Source organism: Pelobates fuscus, chromosome 12 (assembly GCF_036172605.1).
Source record: "Pelobates fuscus isolate aPelFus1 chromosome 12, aPelFus1.pri, whole genome shotgun sequence".
NCBI lineage: Eukaryota > Metazoa > Chordata > Amphibia > Anura > Pelobatidae > Pelobates > Pelobates fuscus.
This window is the reverse complement of record NC_086328.1, coordinates 126,766,224-126,783,793: the sequence shown is the minus strand read 5'-3', so window position 1 is coordinate 126,783,793 and position 17,570 is coordinate 126,766,224. Positions and strand designations below refer to the sequence as shown.

At 40.4% G+C, this 17,570-nt stretch overlaps 1 protein-coding gene across 2 annotated transcripts in view; it reads right to left on the bottom strand.

Moving 5' to 3' along the window:
* The window catches only part of AGBL2 (AGBL carboxypeptidase 2), a 66,049-nt gene continuing 48,479 nt past the window's right edge, over nucleotides 1-17,570 (bottom strand). For both annotated transcript variants that reach the window (XM_063438850.1, XM_063438851.1), the window contains exons 14-22: nucleotides 16,414-16,512; nucleotides 11,229-11,315; nucleotides 10,401-10,470; nucleotides 6,629-6,715; nucleotides 6,174-6,401; nucleotides 6,037-6,088; nucleotides 2,351-2,487; nucleotides 962-1,086; nucleotides 1-660 (exon numbers count right to left, since the gene is read on the bottom strand). In XM_063438850.1, the coding sequence (XP_063294920.1) occupies nucleotides 643-660; nucleotides 962-1,086; nucleotides 2,351-2,487; nucleotides 6,037-6,088; nucleotides 6,174-6,401; nucleotides 6,629-6,715; nucleotides 10,401-10,470; nucleotides 11,229-11,315; nucleotides 16,414-16,512 (903 nt within the window). In that variant the 3' untranslated portion in view covers nucleotides 1-642. The remainder of the gene's footprint in view (nucleotides 661-961; nucleotides 1,087-2,350; nucleotides 2,488-6,036; nucleotides 6,089-6,173; nucleotides 6,402-6,628; nucleotides 6,716-10,400; nucleotides 10,471-11,228; nucleotides 11,316-16,413; nucleotides 16,513-17,570) is intronic.

Here is a 17,570-nt window from a genome sequence, read left to right as displayed (position 1 = left end):
TAGCACCTGACCATAACAAACACTTTATTCATATTGGCTTGATTTTGTCATTAAGGTATTTAACTACAAACATGTAAACACAACTTTTGTAGTATTGGTTATCAAAGTTTTTAGGTGATCTGTCCAAATTACCATCCTGAGATCCAGGCGTTAAAGATAATACAGGTACAATCTCTTAAAGGAATTGACAGTTTCCAGCCCAGGAAACACTAATGACATTGTAACAGGGGTGATATATTCCCAGCATTGCCAACTTCCACTACCTGCATGATTTCGTTTGCATGTCAGTCTACAATATGACATTACAAACTGTCGCTAGCATTTTGCAGAGAAGTGAAACCTCAAGGGCACATGAATTTGGATACACTTGTAACTAATGCCGCCCTCTGCACATTGTTAAAATGTGCTGAATTGATCCAAATATATAGAGTATAATACCTGATTTGTAATAGGGGATTTAAATAAAGTTTAAAACATGACTGTTCATCATTAACCATAATACTTAAAGCTACTGAATCTCCATAGAATTAATGTATTCCACTCTTATTTCATTTGATCTCACAAATTGTCAATCTGTGGGGTTGATAAAGCACACAATACATCTATCCTCTTCAGAAATGTTGCTGCTGGAAGACTGATCTCTCATCGTAAGGGCAGCTGCTACAATACAAAGGTAAATACAGTTAATGGCCAAAAATAAATGGCACTTTTTCTACATTTTAGAGGGTAAAATATCTAGCAAATACATCCAAACTGCCTCTGATCTGTAGGAGCTCTAAATTGGAGTCCATCAGAATCTGCTTGAATGGCCAGAAACTTGCTGGTGTAAAATACCCCTTTGTTCCTATGGGGATCCTTACTGGCCCATGTATGTTTGAAGACAGTTGTTCCCAAAGCAGTACTCAAGGCATGGAAACAGAGGTACCATTTACATAAAGGTGCATGAGGGTTTTTGTTTTACCTTTGGACGTTTTGAATCACCGGAAGCAGATTGGAGGTAAGATTCTGACTTGGTTAGACCACGCACTTTATTTGGAGTGTCCAATAATTCTTTCTTTGGCTTGAGCAGTAAACTGTCAAAGTAGTCTGCAAATAAACAGAACACATGGTTAAAGAGGACACTAGTTATCAAAACAACTTTAACTTACTTAAACAGTTTTGGTGTGTAGATCATGCAGTTGAATTGCTCAATTCTCTGCCTTTTAGGAGTTAAATCACTTTCGTTTCTGTTTATGCAGTCCCTACACCTCCCCTGGCTGTGACTGACACAACCTGCATGAAAACAAAAGGGTTATAATTTTCAATCAGATGTAACTCGCTTTCAAAGTTTGTATCTCCTGCTCTGTTAATTGAACTTGAATTACTTACAGCAGGCTCCTGCAGGCTCTTGCAAGCTACTGGCAGAGCAGGAGATAAGGAGTTCTAATTTAAACAGAAATTTGCAATAAAGGAAGTGTAAACATTAGATGACTCTTTACAGGAAGTGTTTAGGAAGGCTGTGTAAGTCACATTCAGGGAGATGTGATTAGGCTACGTACATAAAGTGATTTAACTCCTAAATGGCAGATAATTGAGCAGAAATACTGCAGGGGCATGATCTATACACTAAAACTGCCTAATTAAGCTAAAGTTGTTTTGGTGACTAGTGTCTCTCTAAATTGAGCGAATTAGCTAGTGTTTGATGCTTGTCAATAGTCACACAGGTAAAGGGCTATTTACTAAAGTGAGAATGGAAAGTGAATTTCAAACTTAAATATAAAGAGTTGAGCTGGAAAATTCTCTGTCCACAATGCTTTCAGTTTAAGAACTACTTTGGCATTAAATTTGAAATTCACTTTTTATTCTTTAATGAATAACACTGATAATGTCACTTAAAAAAAAAAAAAATAGCTCCTTTGGGAAGCACGCTGAGAGGCATGTCCCTAATTTACTCCTAGAAGACCCCCAAATGCCTAGAAAAGCTACACAAGTGCGGTTTGCTGTGTGCAGGAGATTCAGCAGAATTCAAATGTTATGTTTTTGCAATAATAGGCCACTCGACCAGTTACATATTGAATTTAATGCCAATTTTACATTTAAGAATAAAAAGAAACATTTAAATTATGCAGAAAGAATGCCTTCATACACACTTGTTTCTTTTCTGCAGTAGCGTTAGACTTCATAGTTATTTACATTTTGGGGAGCCAAAACAACAGTCTGAATGGAAAAATATAAAGCACCCAAGAGGAAAACTCTGCACCGGAATGAACATGGAACAACCTCCACATTGAAGCAGGAACACTGTCCTAGTTCATGCTCGCTAGCAGCAATACGATGGGTGGCATAACTCACAGCACTCATCCATTCATACCTGAAGACACAAGGGACATGAGTGACTCTCGACGGATTCCTCTTGTCTTGCTGATCTTTGGGCTGAGGCTAAGCTGCAAATCCACTGGTGTTGCAGAGGCTTCAAAGTATTTTTGTTTCTCCATGTTTGATGGGAGGCTGGGAAAGAGGGACAGCTGTTCAGACTGCTTTTGCTTTGTATCGTCACATTCAGCATTTTACACCTTCACACACGAGATTGAAATCTTGAACAAGTCACATAATTTGTTCAACATTATTGGTATTTCTAATTTTTCATTTTAAATTCTTTATTTTAGTTGTGCAAAGATAATACACACAAGCTTACAGTACCACAACAGTTAGAGTAAGCATAGCTTCAGAACAAGATTAACAGTTGTAAGGCATTCGAGAACACTGCACATTCTTTATGGGTTAACATGGCTGGTCACGGAGTTACATCCTATCTTATTGTTAGTAAGAATAAGCGAAGTCGAGGTATAAGAGAGATCGCATAGTATGGTACCTCAGACTTAGGTATACTTTATAATGCACAATACCATCTCGATAGTAGGTAGCTTAGTGGTGAATGAAAGAAACATATCTGCACTAAGAATAATGGTTGCCTGCTTTTTAGCAGCTTGAGGGTATAGGACTTGGTCCCAGTCTCTTCTCTTCGTTCCTGCGGGGGGTTATGGATGATACATATTCAGGGCCGTCTTTAACGCGGGGCAAACGGCGCAGCTGCCCCGGCCCAGTTACTACTGGGGGGCCGAAAGCAGCTGCCCCACGGCCCTGCCGCCCACAGCGTACTCCATGGGTCAACAACCTGGTCCCTACCGCCCACTAGTGGGCGTTTCAGGATTCAAAGGTGGGCTGTAGGGATTTCCAGGTTGATAGTGCGGGCGGGTGCGAGCCGGCGGTACCCGTGCGATTGGGTACCGCTGTGACCATTTGCGGCTCCGGCCCGCGCGGTAAACCGCCGGGGTCACCTTCCAAAGTGTCCATCGGGTGGCCCATGCTGTCAGGGCCACCCGATGGATGCGGATTGTAAGGGGGCCCGGTCAGCGCTGGGCGCTTTAACAGCGTGACCGGGCCCCCTGTGATGACATCACAGAGCTGGGAGGAAGTGATTCCCCGGTCACTCCTCCCACCTAAAACTGAGAGCCGCGCGGGAGGAAGCAGAGGGAGTCAGAGTGGGAACTCTGACTCCCATCCACCTGAGCCACCACTGGACCCCAGGAAAAGTCACCCTCCTGCACCTTAAAGGTAGGAAACAGGAGGGTGACTTAAATATAATGTGTGTGTTTGTTTGTGTGTGTGTGTGTCTTTGTATGTCTTGTGTGTCTGTCTGTATGTGTCTTTGTATGTATGTCTTGTGTGTGTGTATGTGTCTGTCTGTATATATGTGTGTGTGTCTGTATGTATGTGTGTCTTGTCTTTGTATGTATGTGTCATTGTATGTGTGTCTGCATGTGTGTGTGTGTCTATGTATGTCTTATGTGTGTGTGTGTCTGCATGTGTGTGTGCATGTCTGTGTGTGTCTGTTTGTATGTATGTGTCTTGTGTGTGTATGTGTGCCTGTCTGTGTCATGTATGTGTGCCTGTATGTGTGTCGTGTGTGTGTGTGTGTGTGTCTTGTATGTGTGTGTGTGTGTGTGTCTGTATGTGTCTTTGTGTGTGTGTCTTGTATGTGTGCCTGTCTGTTATAGTGGACTATAGTAAGTGGGCTACCTAGCTCAGCCTTCCTACTGGGCATTGCTATAAGGAAGGTTAAAAAATAGAAAAAAGAGAAAAAAAGGTGAGGAGGGGAATTGAGGCGGGAGAGGAGATGAGCTGGCGCACAAATGAGAAATCATATTATGCGCAAACAGAGAAGTTGTCTGAATATCACTGAAAGAGACCTTTGTTTGTCCCTTACGAAAATCGAACCAGATATCAAATATTTAGTCTCGCAGCATCAACCTCAAGGATCTCATTAATCACTAGTAAAGGTAATTTCAATTTACTTTATTGTTTTCTTATTAAACTTTATAATGTTAAAAACCTTATAAACCTGCATTAAGTAGAAATAAAAAGATAAATGTACGTACATTTATTTTTTTTAAAACACCCTCCTTTCTAAAAAATATTCTGCATTTGCGCGAAAACTGGTGGGCGGTAAGGACATTTTTTCAACCAAAAAGATGCATTAGTGGGCGGTAGGTAGAAAAAGGTTGACTACCACTGGCGTACTCGAAGGGGGCTCACCGGGTGGCTCACCACCCGGTGAGCACTGGAGGAGGGCTTTAAAGTGTAAAGTTTGCATATGTGTGTGTCAGTAGGTCTGTCTGTGTATGTGTCTGTGTCCATATGTCAGTATGTCTGTCAGTGTATGTATCTGTGTCTGTATATCTACATGTGTGCCAGTGTGTATATCTGTGTGTCTGCATGTGTTTCACTGTGTATATATATCTATGTGTGTGTGTGTATATGTGCATAAATCTCAGCATTCACACACTAACACTACATACAAATACACCCCTGCATTCAAACTCCAACACTACGTAAAAACACACGTCTGTGTTACACACCAAAATGAAATGTAAACACACCCCTGCATTCAAAAACCAACACTACACATAAATACATGCTTGCACGTACGCCAACACCACATACAAACATATTCCATACAAAAACCTGTTTACATTTAAACACACAAAAACTACTTAGTGCTAAATACAAACCTTTAAACGTGGGTAAATGGTAGAGCCCCAGCTGTCAAGGCATTGTTGGAGTTGCACGACAGATGGAATCTACCTTTTAATTACCCGTGCGATAGGGAGGCCCAAAATAATTCTTGCACCTCTCTACTTTAGGTCCGCCACTGCGTTGGTGTGGAGGGGGAGGGGCACGCCTGGGGAGGGGAGACAGGTTCCAATGGGGCTCAAGCAAATGCTTTGCCCAGGGTCCAGTCAATATTAAAGATGGCTCTGTACATATTAGATATTAAATTGTGAGTAGCTTCCCCCACTTAGTTCTTTCATGTTTTTCCATTAGAGACAAAGATGCAGCACTTATCTTCTGACCACATCCCAGTGCCGTGGGTTCAGTAACGTAAACCCAAAGATTCAGAAGGACTCTGTGAGGTCATCTAGATTCTAGTGTCCACAAACATTCCGTCTACAGCAATCTGACAAGCGTGTGTGCCAACATCAGCAAAAAATAAAACTAAGGCTGCAAGGCCCATCATTTATAATGCAGAAAATAACTAAAAATCTTAGTTTAAAGATTTTTTACTTTGCCCCTTCGCGCATACAATTTTAGTAATTTGGAATATTGAATTATTGTAACAATTTATTATTGTAAAAGTATGAGTCAAAATGTGTTTTAATGCAATAGATACTCTAAAAGATACTAAGATACAGTTAGCGGTGCGGTTCAGAGTGGAGCCAGGAGATGACATTGAGAAGTTGTACTGCCCCCTGCAGGTGTAATCAGCATGCTATCTAAGGCCAGGTGTGTCATTGCGACACTAGAGGTTACACAGATGGGAAGGCAAGGCTCCACAGTACCCTCTCATCTCAGGTCATCTGAAGTCAGCAATGATGTATTAATGCATATACAAAGATACTACAAGAGGCTCGGTTTTCTGAAGATGGTACCTGGCCTACCCTGTAACCTTTATGCAATTTCCAGTCTATTCAGGTTTTCTGTAAGTAATTTACCTACCTGTACGGTTTTATTCCTGCTGTCAGTGATGTATGCGCTACAATTGGTGCTTCTGCAAAAGAAAACAGACCTGGGCTTAAAGTATTTGGGAACAGAACACGTTTACCCTGAATCATTGAAGGAGTCATTGATCGTACCTCTTTTGAGCACATTGTCTGTAACCTGTCTTCTCTTACTGTTAAAGTCCAGCATGGCATGGAATGGTGGAGGGTGCTGCTTTATAGATGGTACATCTTTTGAATATGGAGGCACACTGGCTCTCTGGATAACTGTTATAATTAGGGGCAGACGATTCCCATTTCCAGCTTCACGGGATTTGACGGTCACATGGCGATGACAAACATGATCAACCACAGAGAACTCTCCTGTGTGACAAACAGCCATCATTGAATATCAATGTAATAAGCATTTTTACATACATTGCCATATCTACAACAAGCAAGTTTGGAGCTCTAATCCTGGGAGTAATCAGTGGGAACATTCCATCGGTTTCCATGGTGATTGCTCCACGTTAGAACTTTGGCCCAAAACCGCTCTTTATAAATATGCCTGCATAATCAGACTGACTTCTCCATGTGGCTGTCTGACTCACCGACGTAGGACGTTGGGAGTTTGTTGATCAACTGAGTCTTCACGGTAACTGATTCTGGCTTGCGAGAGAATGACAGAACAGGCTTTTCTGATACAAAAAAATACATAAATATATATATATGAAGCTGATCTTTACTGGAGAAGAAACAAAATAAGTAAATTACTGGACTAAACCCAAAATATGTGACTTTGCACATGTGTTTCCAGAGAAAAGAAAATTTGGGTCAAAATAGGTTACCGTAATTGGAAAACATCTGCAAATTATTTAGTTTTCTAGCTATGCTGGTTTTGCCTAAAATGTTAAATTCCTATTTCCTGGCTAATCATGGCAGCATCACTTATGGGTAGCTCCGCCCCAATCAGGAACAGGACAGGACAAAATCAATTAATCCAGACAAGGCTGGGTATAAAAGGTCCCTCCTCCTTCCATCCCACAGTCTTTTTTCCTGTCCTTTCAGGACACACAGGATATTTTATTTTGGGCCACCTTCCCATGTGTACCATGGGCCTCCAGATGAAGTTCAGCCTCTCTTCATCTGAAGAACTCAGTAAACAGCCTGCACGGGCAGGACTAACTGAGTTTAGTACAGATTAGTATCTGTACTGTATGGGAGATATCAATATTAGAGATCATGATGTGGGGGTCGGCTGTTGCCTTAAAAATTTCCCCTTATGACATCCAAACCCCCCCCCCCTGATCTGAGGTCAGTGTTTTGGAGAAGCCAGGGTAAGTTTTTATTTCTTGTATTTCTCTTTCTTATAATTTTATGGAGTTTTCCCCTGGGAGAGCAAGGTCTGAGTCTTGTTCTAATATATTCTCGGATCAACTAACTATTTCCTCGGTCAGTTTGTCCTTACCTTCATGCTTCATTCTGGGTTTAGATTGGCTGGCAGGGACTGTGTCTTTCTCCGATCCTGCTCTTCTGTGTTCGGATTGCCGGCGCATGCGCAGAACGGCCGCTGGACGCCGACGGTACTGCGCATGCGCGGGATAGTTGCGCGCTTAAAGGTATATCGCGCCAAAAAAACGAAATTTCTAAAATCTCTCAAAATTGATCCTTGCTTCTTCCCTGATCATCTGGTAACAAGGAAAGCTGCCCTTTTTCTCCAGAATCTGGTTTTTAAGGTAAAAATCCTACTTTATTTTATCTTTATTTTTCTTAGTTTATTTTAGAATTGGTTCTGCAATAAGCTATTCTCTACTGATGGAATTATCCCCGATAATGAGGTTTGCTCAACTACATTTACAAGGCCTAAAAGCGGTTTATCTTCCGGGACCAGAAAATCTTTTGGCGGATTACCTCAGCAGAACAAGGATTCTCCAAGGAGAATGGAAACTGCACCCGGAATTGTTTCACTTGATCACCCTGAGGTGGGGTGTACCCCAGATCGACCTGATGGCTTCATACCAGAATACTCAGGTGAAGAGGTTTTACTCCCTTCATGCAGATCATCGAGCTGTGGGACAGGATGCCCTGTCTCTTCCATGGGAATTCGATCTGGGGTACGCGTTCCCTCCCCTACCTATGATTTACCGGCTACTGAGGAAAGTATGGAAGGAAGGCCTCAAGGTCATTGCCATAATCCCAATCTGGCCTCGCAGACCTTGGTTTCCCCTTCTAAACAAGATGAGCCTGGAACCTCCTTGGCCTCTTCCTCTCAGCCCAAACATCTTGACTCAGGGACCAGCAGTTCATCCCAACCCCAGCCAGCTGAAATTGGGGGCATGGCTCTTGAAAAGGAGAGACTTCTAGCTCAAGGGATCTCAGAAGCTGTGGTGTCTACACTCCTTAAATCCAGAAAGGTATCAACCTCTTCCTGCTACCATAGGATATGGGAAGTATTCCGTTCCTGGTCTCAAGTTAATAGTGTGGATTTTCTTCAACCTTCTAACATCAATATTCTACACCTTCTTCATACAGGTCTGGATAAGGGACTGAGTCTTAGCACTCTTAAAGTCCAAGCTTCAGCTTTATCTGCTCTCTGCAACAAGTCCTGGGCATCTGATCCTCTAATTGCCAGATTCTTTAAAGCTACCATCCGTATAAGGCCTCCAAATAGGAACTACTCTCCTCCGTGGAATTTGCCTATGGTACTGGAGGCGTTGTCTGAAAACCCCTTTGCTCCATTAGATGAGCTGGGTCTGGTCTTATTAACATATAAGACATTATTTCTGGTGGCTGTTACTACGGCAAAGCGCATGTCTGAAATTCATGCATTTTCCTGCGATGAAAATCACTTTCAAGTGTTCCACGACAGGGTGATCTTGAGACCTAGACAAGAGTTTCTGCCTAAAGTCGTCTCGAATTTCCACATCTTACAGGAAATTGTTATTCCTTCCTTTTATCCATCTCCTTCTACACCAGAGGAAGTGAAACTTCATGAATTGGATGTCAGGCAGTGCCTACTTAAGTACATAGAAGTTTCAACTCAATTTCGGAAGTCTCAACAGCTATTTGTTCTTCCGATTGGACCCAGGAGAGGGGAGGCAGCCTCTACTTCCACCTTGAGACGTTGGATTTCCAATACCATAGTCAAGGCTTATCAATTGAAAGACCTTGTTCCGCCTAGCAGGATCAAATCTCACTCTACAAGGGCTCTACAAGGGCTTTAGCAACTTCATGGGCTAATTGGGCAGAAGTTCCATCTGTAAGGCAGCTACGTGGTCTTCTCCTCTCACTTTCATCAAACACTACAGACTGGATTTGGCTTCTTCCTCTACGACCTTTGGTAGAGGTGTTCTGTCCTCTGTGGAATCTATCTAAATTAAACTTTTTCAGCATTATCTGGTTTGGAGTTTCTGTTTATTCCCACCCTATGGTGAAGCTTGGGTATTACCCATAAGTGATGCTGCCATGATTAGCCAGGAATACGGAAAATTTTATCATACTTACCGTAATTTTCTTTTCCTGGCTATTATTCATGGCAGCATCAGCAACCCTCCCTTATTTTTGGGATTAGCTTTGGGACTAGACTGTGGGATAGAAGGAGGAGGGACCTTTTATACCCAGCCTGGTCTGGATTAATTGATTTTGTCCTGTCCTGTTCCTGATTAGGGCGGAGCTACCCATAAGTGATGCTGCCATGAATAATAGCCAGGAAAATAAAATTACGGTAAGTATGATAAAATTTTCCGTATTCTATCCTAGTTTAGTAAATAATCCTTTAAAAGGTAACTCTACCTCCTACGGGGAATCACAGCAGCCCTGCACCAAGATGCACAGAAAAACTGGAATGGTTATCAGGAAATGAAAAATAGGAATTAAAGCTGTTAGTTGGATATTGGAGACATTTGTGACCACAGACCACAATTTAGAGTCTGTAGCAAAAAGTGCAAAAATTGAGTGAAAACTTTTTGCATGAAATATGGTATTTATAGTTACATAGTAATCTGGGCTAAACAAAGACTTAAATCCATCAAGTTCAATCATAAAAACACATCTTTGTATGTTGTTGATTCAAAGGAAGGCAAAATAAAAATAAAGTGATGGCCACCTATGCCACAAAATGGGTAAAATTACCAAAGACGAATTGTGGAGCATAGCCCAGGAAAAAAAAGTTCTCCAATTTGCTAAATTTTAAATGTGTCTATTTTATCCTACAACATGCAGTTCCCTTATCATTACTGATAAATCCGCAGTTTAGTGAATAAACCCATGAAGGTATGTGACTTCCGTTGTAAGACTGTAAATGTTCCTGAATGCCTTGTCCATGCCAGGTCAATGTGTTGTATGGACTGTTTCTTTTGATCGCTGCATGTTAATTGTCGGTACCTGTTGTTTGCACTGAGGATGTCTGACCCCCTGCTGAGTTCTGTGATAAAGAACCTTCCTGTGACTTCATCTGCAACAGACAAATCACATAATGAAATGTCTTATCCATACAAGTCCTATGGAACACAGTTTAAAACTATCATTCTTAACTCCTGGGCCCATACATTATTTACAATGGCCTAAACCATGTCATGCTTCATGTGAATTGATTCTCTCTTATAATTCGGGACACCAGTGTAAGTGGAGGGGGTGCTAAACCTCAACATTGGTTCAGAATCTAGTTATACTGATAACACAAAGGAATCACTACCCGAGACATTAATACATTAAAGGAGCACTATAGTGTTAGAAACACAAATGTGTACTCCTGACACTATAGTTCTAAAACCACAGTTTACGTGGTTGGTCACCCATACCTTGGGTTAGAAATGTGATTTACTTCACCTTTACCATTTTCTACCACTGTGCTGGGCTCAATGCATCTGGCCCCGTCCCAATCCACCTCCTTGGTTGACATCCTCAGAATTGATAATTTCAGCCAATCACAATGCTTCCTCATATGAAAGAGGCGCAGCCAAAACCAGCCCTGGCCAATCAGCATCTCCTCAGTAGCTCTATGGGGAAAGTTCAGGGAGCAGCACTGATCCAGGAAGCACCTCTAGTGGCCGTCTGAGAAGTCATTAAGCTGTAGTTGTTCTGGTGACTATAATGTCCCTTTAAGAGGCCTGCTGCTGATCAGCCAAATTCACAATATATATACGGAGGTGTAAGAACATATTCACAGATCATGGTGTTAAGATTCTTATTTAAAATACAAGCCTTACTCACCTTAGCATTCCTCTTCTCCTTGTCATATTTCCCAGATACTTTGGAGGGTGCAGGCTTTACAGTTTGGCTAGCAGGTTCAGAAATATCCTACGATGGCACATTTTAGACAAAGTGGTATTATTATTATTATTGGAATCTTTATAGTACCAACTTATTCTGCAGCATATCAATTTTTATGTATTTATTTATTTGACATTTAGAGGTGTATTCACTAAATGGACACGTTTAAGAACTCAAGTTTGAACTGTAGGGAAATCAGAGCGAATTTTCAAAAATTGTCCAAGTCAGCTATGTATTCAGTCCAGATCTTAAATTTTACCTTCAACCATCTAGGCACAGTGAGTAGTGGCTGTAAACGACAACAGTTGCAGCAAATTCATAGCGAATCAGCCGGGGGAGAGCATCCTAGTAGATCCCCAGTAAACAGCAATGTTTCATCAACCTACCCCAGGGAGGAAAAGGGTCCAGCTCACCTCAGCACATCTGACTTTATTTCAGTTACTTAGTATAAAGCATAAAGTATCAAATAATATACACCAATAAACCCACTTCATTCTAGAACATCCACACCAATAAACCCACTTCATTCTAGAACATCCACACCAATAAACCCACTTCATTTTAGAATATCCACACCAATAAACCCACTTCATTCTAGAACATCCACACCAATAAACCCACTTAATTCTAGAACACACACACCAATAAACCCACTTCATTCTAGAACATCCACACCAATAAACCCACTTAATTCTAGAACACACACACCAATAAACCCACTTCATTCTAGAACATCCACACCAATAAACCCACTTCCTTTTAGAATATCCACACCAATAAACCCACTTCATTCTAGAACATCCACACCAATAAACCCACTTCATTCTAGAACATCCACACCAATAAACCCACTTCATTCTAGAACATCCACACCAATAAACCCACTTCATTCTAGAACAAGCACACCAATAAACCCACTTCATTCTAGAACATCCACACCAATAAACCCACTTCATTCTAGAGCATCCACACCAACAAACCACTTCATTCTACAACATCCACACCAATAACCCCACTTCATTTTAGAATATCCACACCAATAAACCCACTTCATTCTAGAGCATCCACACCAATAAACCCACTTCATTCTAGAACATCCACACCAATAAACCCACTTCATTCTAGAACATCCACACCAATAAACCCACTTCATTCTAGAGCATCCACACCAATAAACCCACTTCATTCTAGAACATCCACACCAATAAACCCACTTCATTCTAGAGCATCCACACCAATAAACCCACTTCATTCTAGAACATCCACACCAATATATCCACTTCATTCTAGAGCATCCACACCAATAAACCCACTTCATTCTAGAACATCCACACCAATAAACCCACTTCATTTTACAACATCCACACCAATAAACCCACTTCATTTTAGAATATCCACACCAATAAACCCACTTCATTCTAGAGCATCCACACCAATAAACCCACTTCATTCTACAACATCCACACCAATAAACCCACTTCATTCTACAACATCCACACCAATAAACCCACTTCATTCTACAACATCCACACCAATAAACCCATTTCATTCTAGAGCATCCACACCAATAAACCCACTTCATTCTAGAGCATCCACACCAATAAACCCACTTCATTCTAGAACATCCACACCAATATATCCACTTCATTCTAGAGCATCCACACCAATAAATCCACTTCATTCTAGAGCATCCACACCAATAAACCCACTTCATTTTAGAGCATCCATACCAATAAACCACTTCATTCTAGAACACCCACACCAATAAACCCACTTCATTCTAGAACATCCACACCAATATATCCACTTCATTCTAGAGCATCCACACCAATAAACCCACTTCATTCTAGAACATCCACACCAATAAACCCACTTCATTTTAGAATATCCACACCAATAAACCCACTTCAATCTAGAGCATCCACACCAATAAACCAACTTCATTCTACAACATCCACACCAATAAGCCCACTTCATTTTACAACATCCACACCAATAAACCCACTTCATTCTAGAACAAGCACACCAATAAACCCACTTCATTCTAGAACATCCACACCAATAAACCCACTTCATTCTAGAACATCCACACCAATAAACCCACTTCATTCTAGAACAAGCACACCAATAAACCCACTTCATTCTAGAACATCCACACCAATAAACCCACTTCATTCTAGAACATCCACACCAATAAACCCACTTCATTCTAGAACATCCACACCAATAAACCCACTTCATTCTAGAACATCCACACCAATAAACCCACTTCATTCTAGAGCATCCACACCAACAAACCACTTCATTCTACAACATCCACACCAATAAACCCACTTCATTTTAGAATATCCACACCAATAAACCCACTTCATTCTAGAGCATCCACACCAATAAACCCACTTCATTCTAGAACATCCACACCAATAAACCCACTTCATTCTAGAACATCCACACCAATAAACCCACTTCATTCTAGAGTATCCACACCAATAAACCCACTTCATTCTAGAACATCCACACCAATATATCCACTTCATTCTAGAGCATCCACACCAATAAACCCACTTCATTCTAGAACATCCACACCAATAAACGCACTTCATTTTAGAATATCCACACCAATAAACCCACTTCAATCTAGAGCATCCACACCAATAAACCCACTTCATTCTACAACATCCACACCAATATATCCACTTCATTCTAGAACATCCACACCAATAAACCCACTTCATTCTAGAACATCCACACCAATAAACCCACTTCATTCTAGAACATCCACACCAATAAACCCACTTCATTCTAGAGCATCCACACCAATAAACCCACTTCATTCTAGAACATCCACACCAATATATCCACTTCATTCTAGAGCATCCACACCAATAAACCCACTTCATTCTAGAACATCCACACCAATAAACCCACTTCATTTTACAACATCCACACCAATAAACCCACTTCATTTTAGAATATCCACACCAATAAACCCACTTCATTCTAGAGCATCCACACCAATAAACCCACTTCATTCTAGAACATCCACACCAATAAACCCACTTCATTTTAGAATATCCACACCAATATATCCACTTCATTCTAGAGCATCCACCCCAATAAATCCACTTCATTCTAGAGCATCCACACCAATAAACCCACTTCATTCTAGAACATCCACACCAATATATCCACTTCATTCTAGAACATCCACACCAATAAACCACTTCATTCTAGAACATCCACACCAATAAACCCACTTCATTCTAGAACATCCACACCAATAAACCCACTTTATTCTAGAGCATCCACACCAATATATCCACTTCATTTTAGAGCATCCACACCAATAAACCACTTCATTCTAGAACATCCACACCAATAAACCCACTTCATTCTAGAGCATCCACACCAATAAACCCACTTCATTTTAGAGCATCCACACCAACAAACCCACTTCATTCTAGAGCATCCACACCAATAAACCCACTTCATTCTAGAACATCCACACCAATAAACCCACTTCATTTTACAACATCCACACCAATAAACCCACTTCATTTTAGAATATCCACACCAATAAACCCACTTTATTCTAGAGCATCCACACCAATATATCCACTTCATTTTAGAGCATCCACACCAATAAACCACTTCATTCTAGAACATCCACACCAATAAACCCACTTCATTCTAGAGCATCCACACCAATAAACCCACTTCATTTTAGAGCATCCACACCAACAAACCCACTTCATTCTAGAGCATCCACACCAATAAACCACTTCATTCTAGAACATTTACACCAATGAACCCACTTCATTCTAAACTTGGTTTAAAAGAGTTGCAGCATGCTTACAGGAAGAAAGGGAGGCAGAGATTTGCAGTTATTTACTAACGTGCAAATTCATAGTGATTTCAAATTAAGGCCAAAATAGCTAAATTAAAAAAATTCAGCGAATGGTTTCACTTTGGCCTTAAAATTGAAATTCTCTATGAATTTTGACTTTAGCAAATAACCCTGTGAATTTGTTACATACTTCAACAACACTTTGTCAATAGTTCCCCAGAAAAATGCAGGACACGTTTCTTAATACTTCCTGCTAGTCAAAAACAGAGGGAAAGGTGCTGCGGTGACTGGACTCCAAATAGGGAAAGATTGACTAAACGGTGAGCAAAGGGTCCAGGACTGAACTACACATGGATTGTTGCCCATTCTAAGAGTTATCACAGCCAGGGTTATTTACTAAAACAAGAATTCAAAGTGAAACTCATATTTAAGGTCACAGGATCCAAATATTTCCAGTTTGACTTAAATTTTAAATTCACTCTGAATTCTCTGTGAATTTTCACCTCAGTGAATAAACCTTTGTGTTTGGGGGTAAAACAATATTCCCTAAAGATAACATTTACGCTGCTTAGATAAAAATTATTATGGATACAAATTTGTAATGAAGATTTTAAATATCGAAATTAACAGACTAAAACACAATCTTACAGAATTCAACACAAATCAATGATTTTTATTTCTAAGCTAAACAAAATATGAAATGTACTTTGAATTCTCACTTTTGTGAATAACTCATAGTTTAAAATGAATCTCAATAGTTTCCTATTGAACGTATTAAGCACACAGACACCCACCTCGCTGATTTCGATGGGTTACAAATATTCGAGAAGACGTGAACCGCCAGTTGGGAGGAGAAGGCCATTTATTTTCTGGAAAATATCTTCCAGGCACACGACGTGCAACAGAAGCAGAAATTCTAGAATCTCTGAGTTTGGAAAGCAATTTCTGGGACCGAAACACATTGCCAGGGGAATCACAGTGTCTACCTCAACTTGGGGTCCCCCCACTATCCCTCACTGCACAGAAATCTTACCATTTTAGCTTTAGAAAAGTCTATTTTCTGATTCCTTAGCTTTTGAGGTTGAAGCCAGCTCATGCCTACCTCCACTGGACATAGTGCAGGAAGAACATGTAGTTTGCAAAGTATGGACGTGTGCTGCCACAAATACCTTTAAAACTATTTCACGCAGGTACGATACTCCATCAGCTGTTTTAAAGTTTGTTTAAAATGGTCGGTACATTTTATTAAACTGTGTTACGTCGAGCAGTCCGCCTTACCGCAATTTCCTGTGGTTTTGATTGGTGTTTGGTGTGACGTTTCTTATACAATCTATTTCTCTCCTTTCGTGACCTAAGGCGTTTCTTCTTTGGGTAGAGCTAGACAGGAGAATCAAACCAAGTTAGCAGATTATGTTTCTGATAATCACTTTATTGTCAAATATTTATTTTTAAAAGAGCGTACAGAGTACTGAACACACAATGTGAACATAATGGCCAGTTAAAAAAAAAAAGGTATTCAAAAGATTGTAAATCAGTTACAGTTGCAGTCTCACTGCTCAATTCTCTGCTATTTAGGAGTTATTATTATTATTGGTTATTTAGAGTTAAATCACTTTTCTTTTTGTCCATGCAGCCCTAGCCACACCTTCCCTGGCGTGACTGACTCAGCCTGCATGAAAAAAATGTTTCATTTTCAATCAAATGTTAACTTGCTTTTGAGGTTGTTATCTCCTGCTGTGTATATTAAACTTTAATCACACACAGGGGGCTCCTGGAGGGTCTAGCAAGATATTAACAGAGCAGGAGATAAGAAATTCTAAATTAAATAGACTGGGCAATAAAGGAAGTTTAAACATTAGATCTCTTTTTACAGGAAGTGTTTAGGAAGGCTGTGCAAGTCACACACATGGATGTGTGGCTAAGGCTGCATAAACAAAGTGATTTAACTCCTAAATGGCAGAGAATTGAACAGTGAAACTGCAGGGGATTGATCTATACACACCAAAACGGCTTCATTAAGCTAAACTTGTTTTGGTAACTATAGTGTCACTTTAAAGTTCTCTTATGCTGTACACTATGTGCAAATTCCATATTATGAACTACACAGATGGCATTCCTTTCAGTGGAAAAGTGCCCAAATCAAATTTTATAAATACAAGAAAAATAACAATAGAATATGTGGAAAAAAGACACAGCATTTTTGCATTTATTTTGATTCATAATATAGGAGTGAATTACCACACCTCATATTGAATGAAGCAAGGGAGATTGAACATAACTTTACCATTTAAATAGTGGGAGACAGAGTGAGACAGAACTGGAGAATGCACAGGATATTCAACACACATCATTCAAGTGAACAGGACCGCAGGATGTGCTCCACAGATATCTGCTAGCTTCTGGGGGATAGGGGAGGAGGGGAAAGCTACATATCC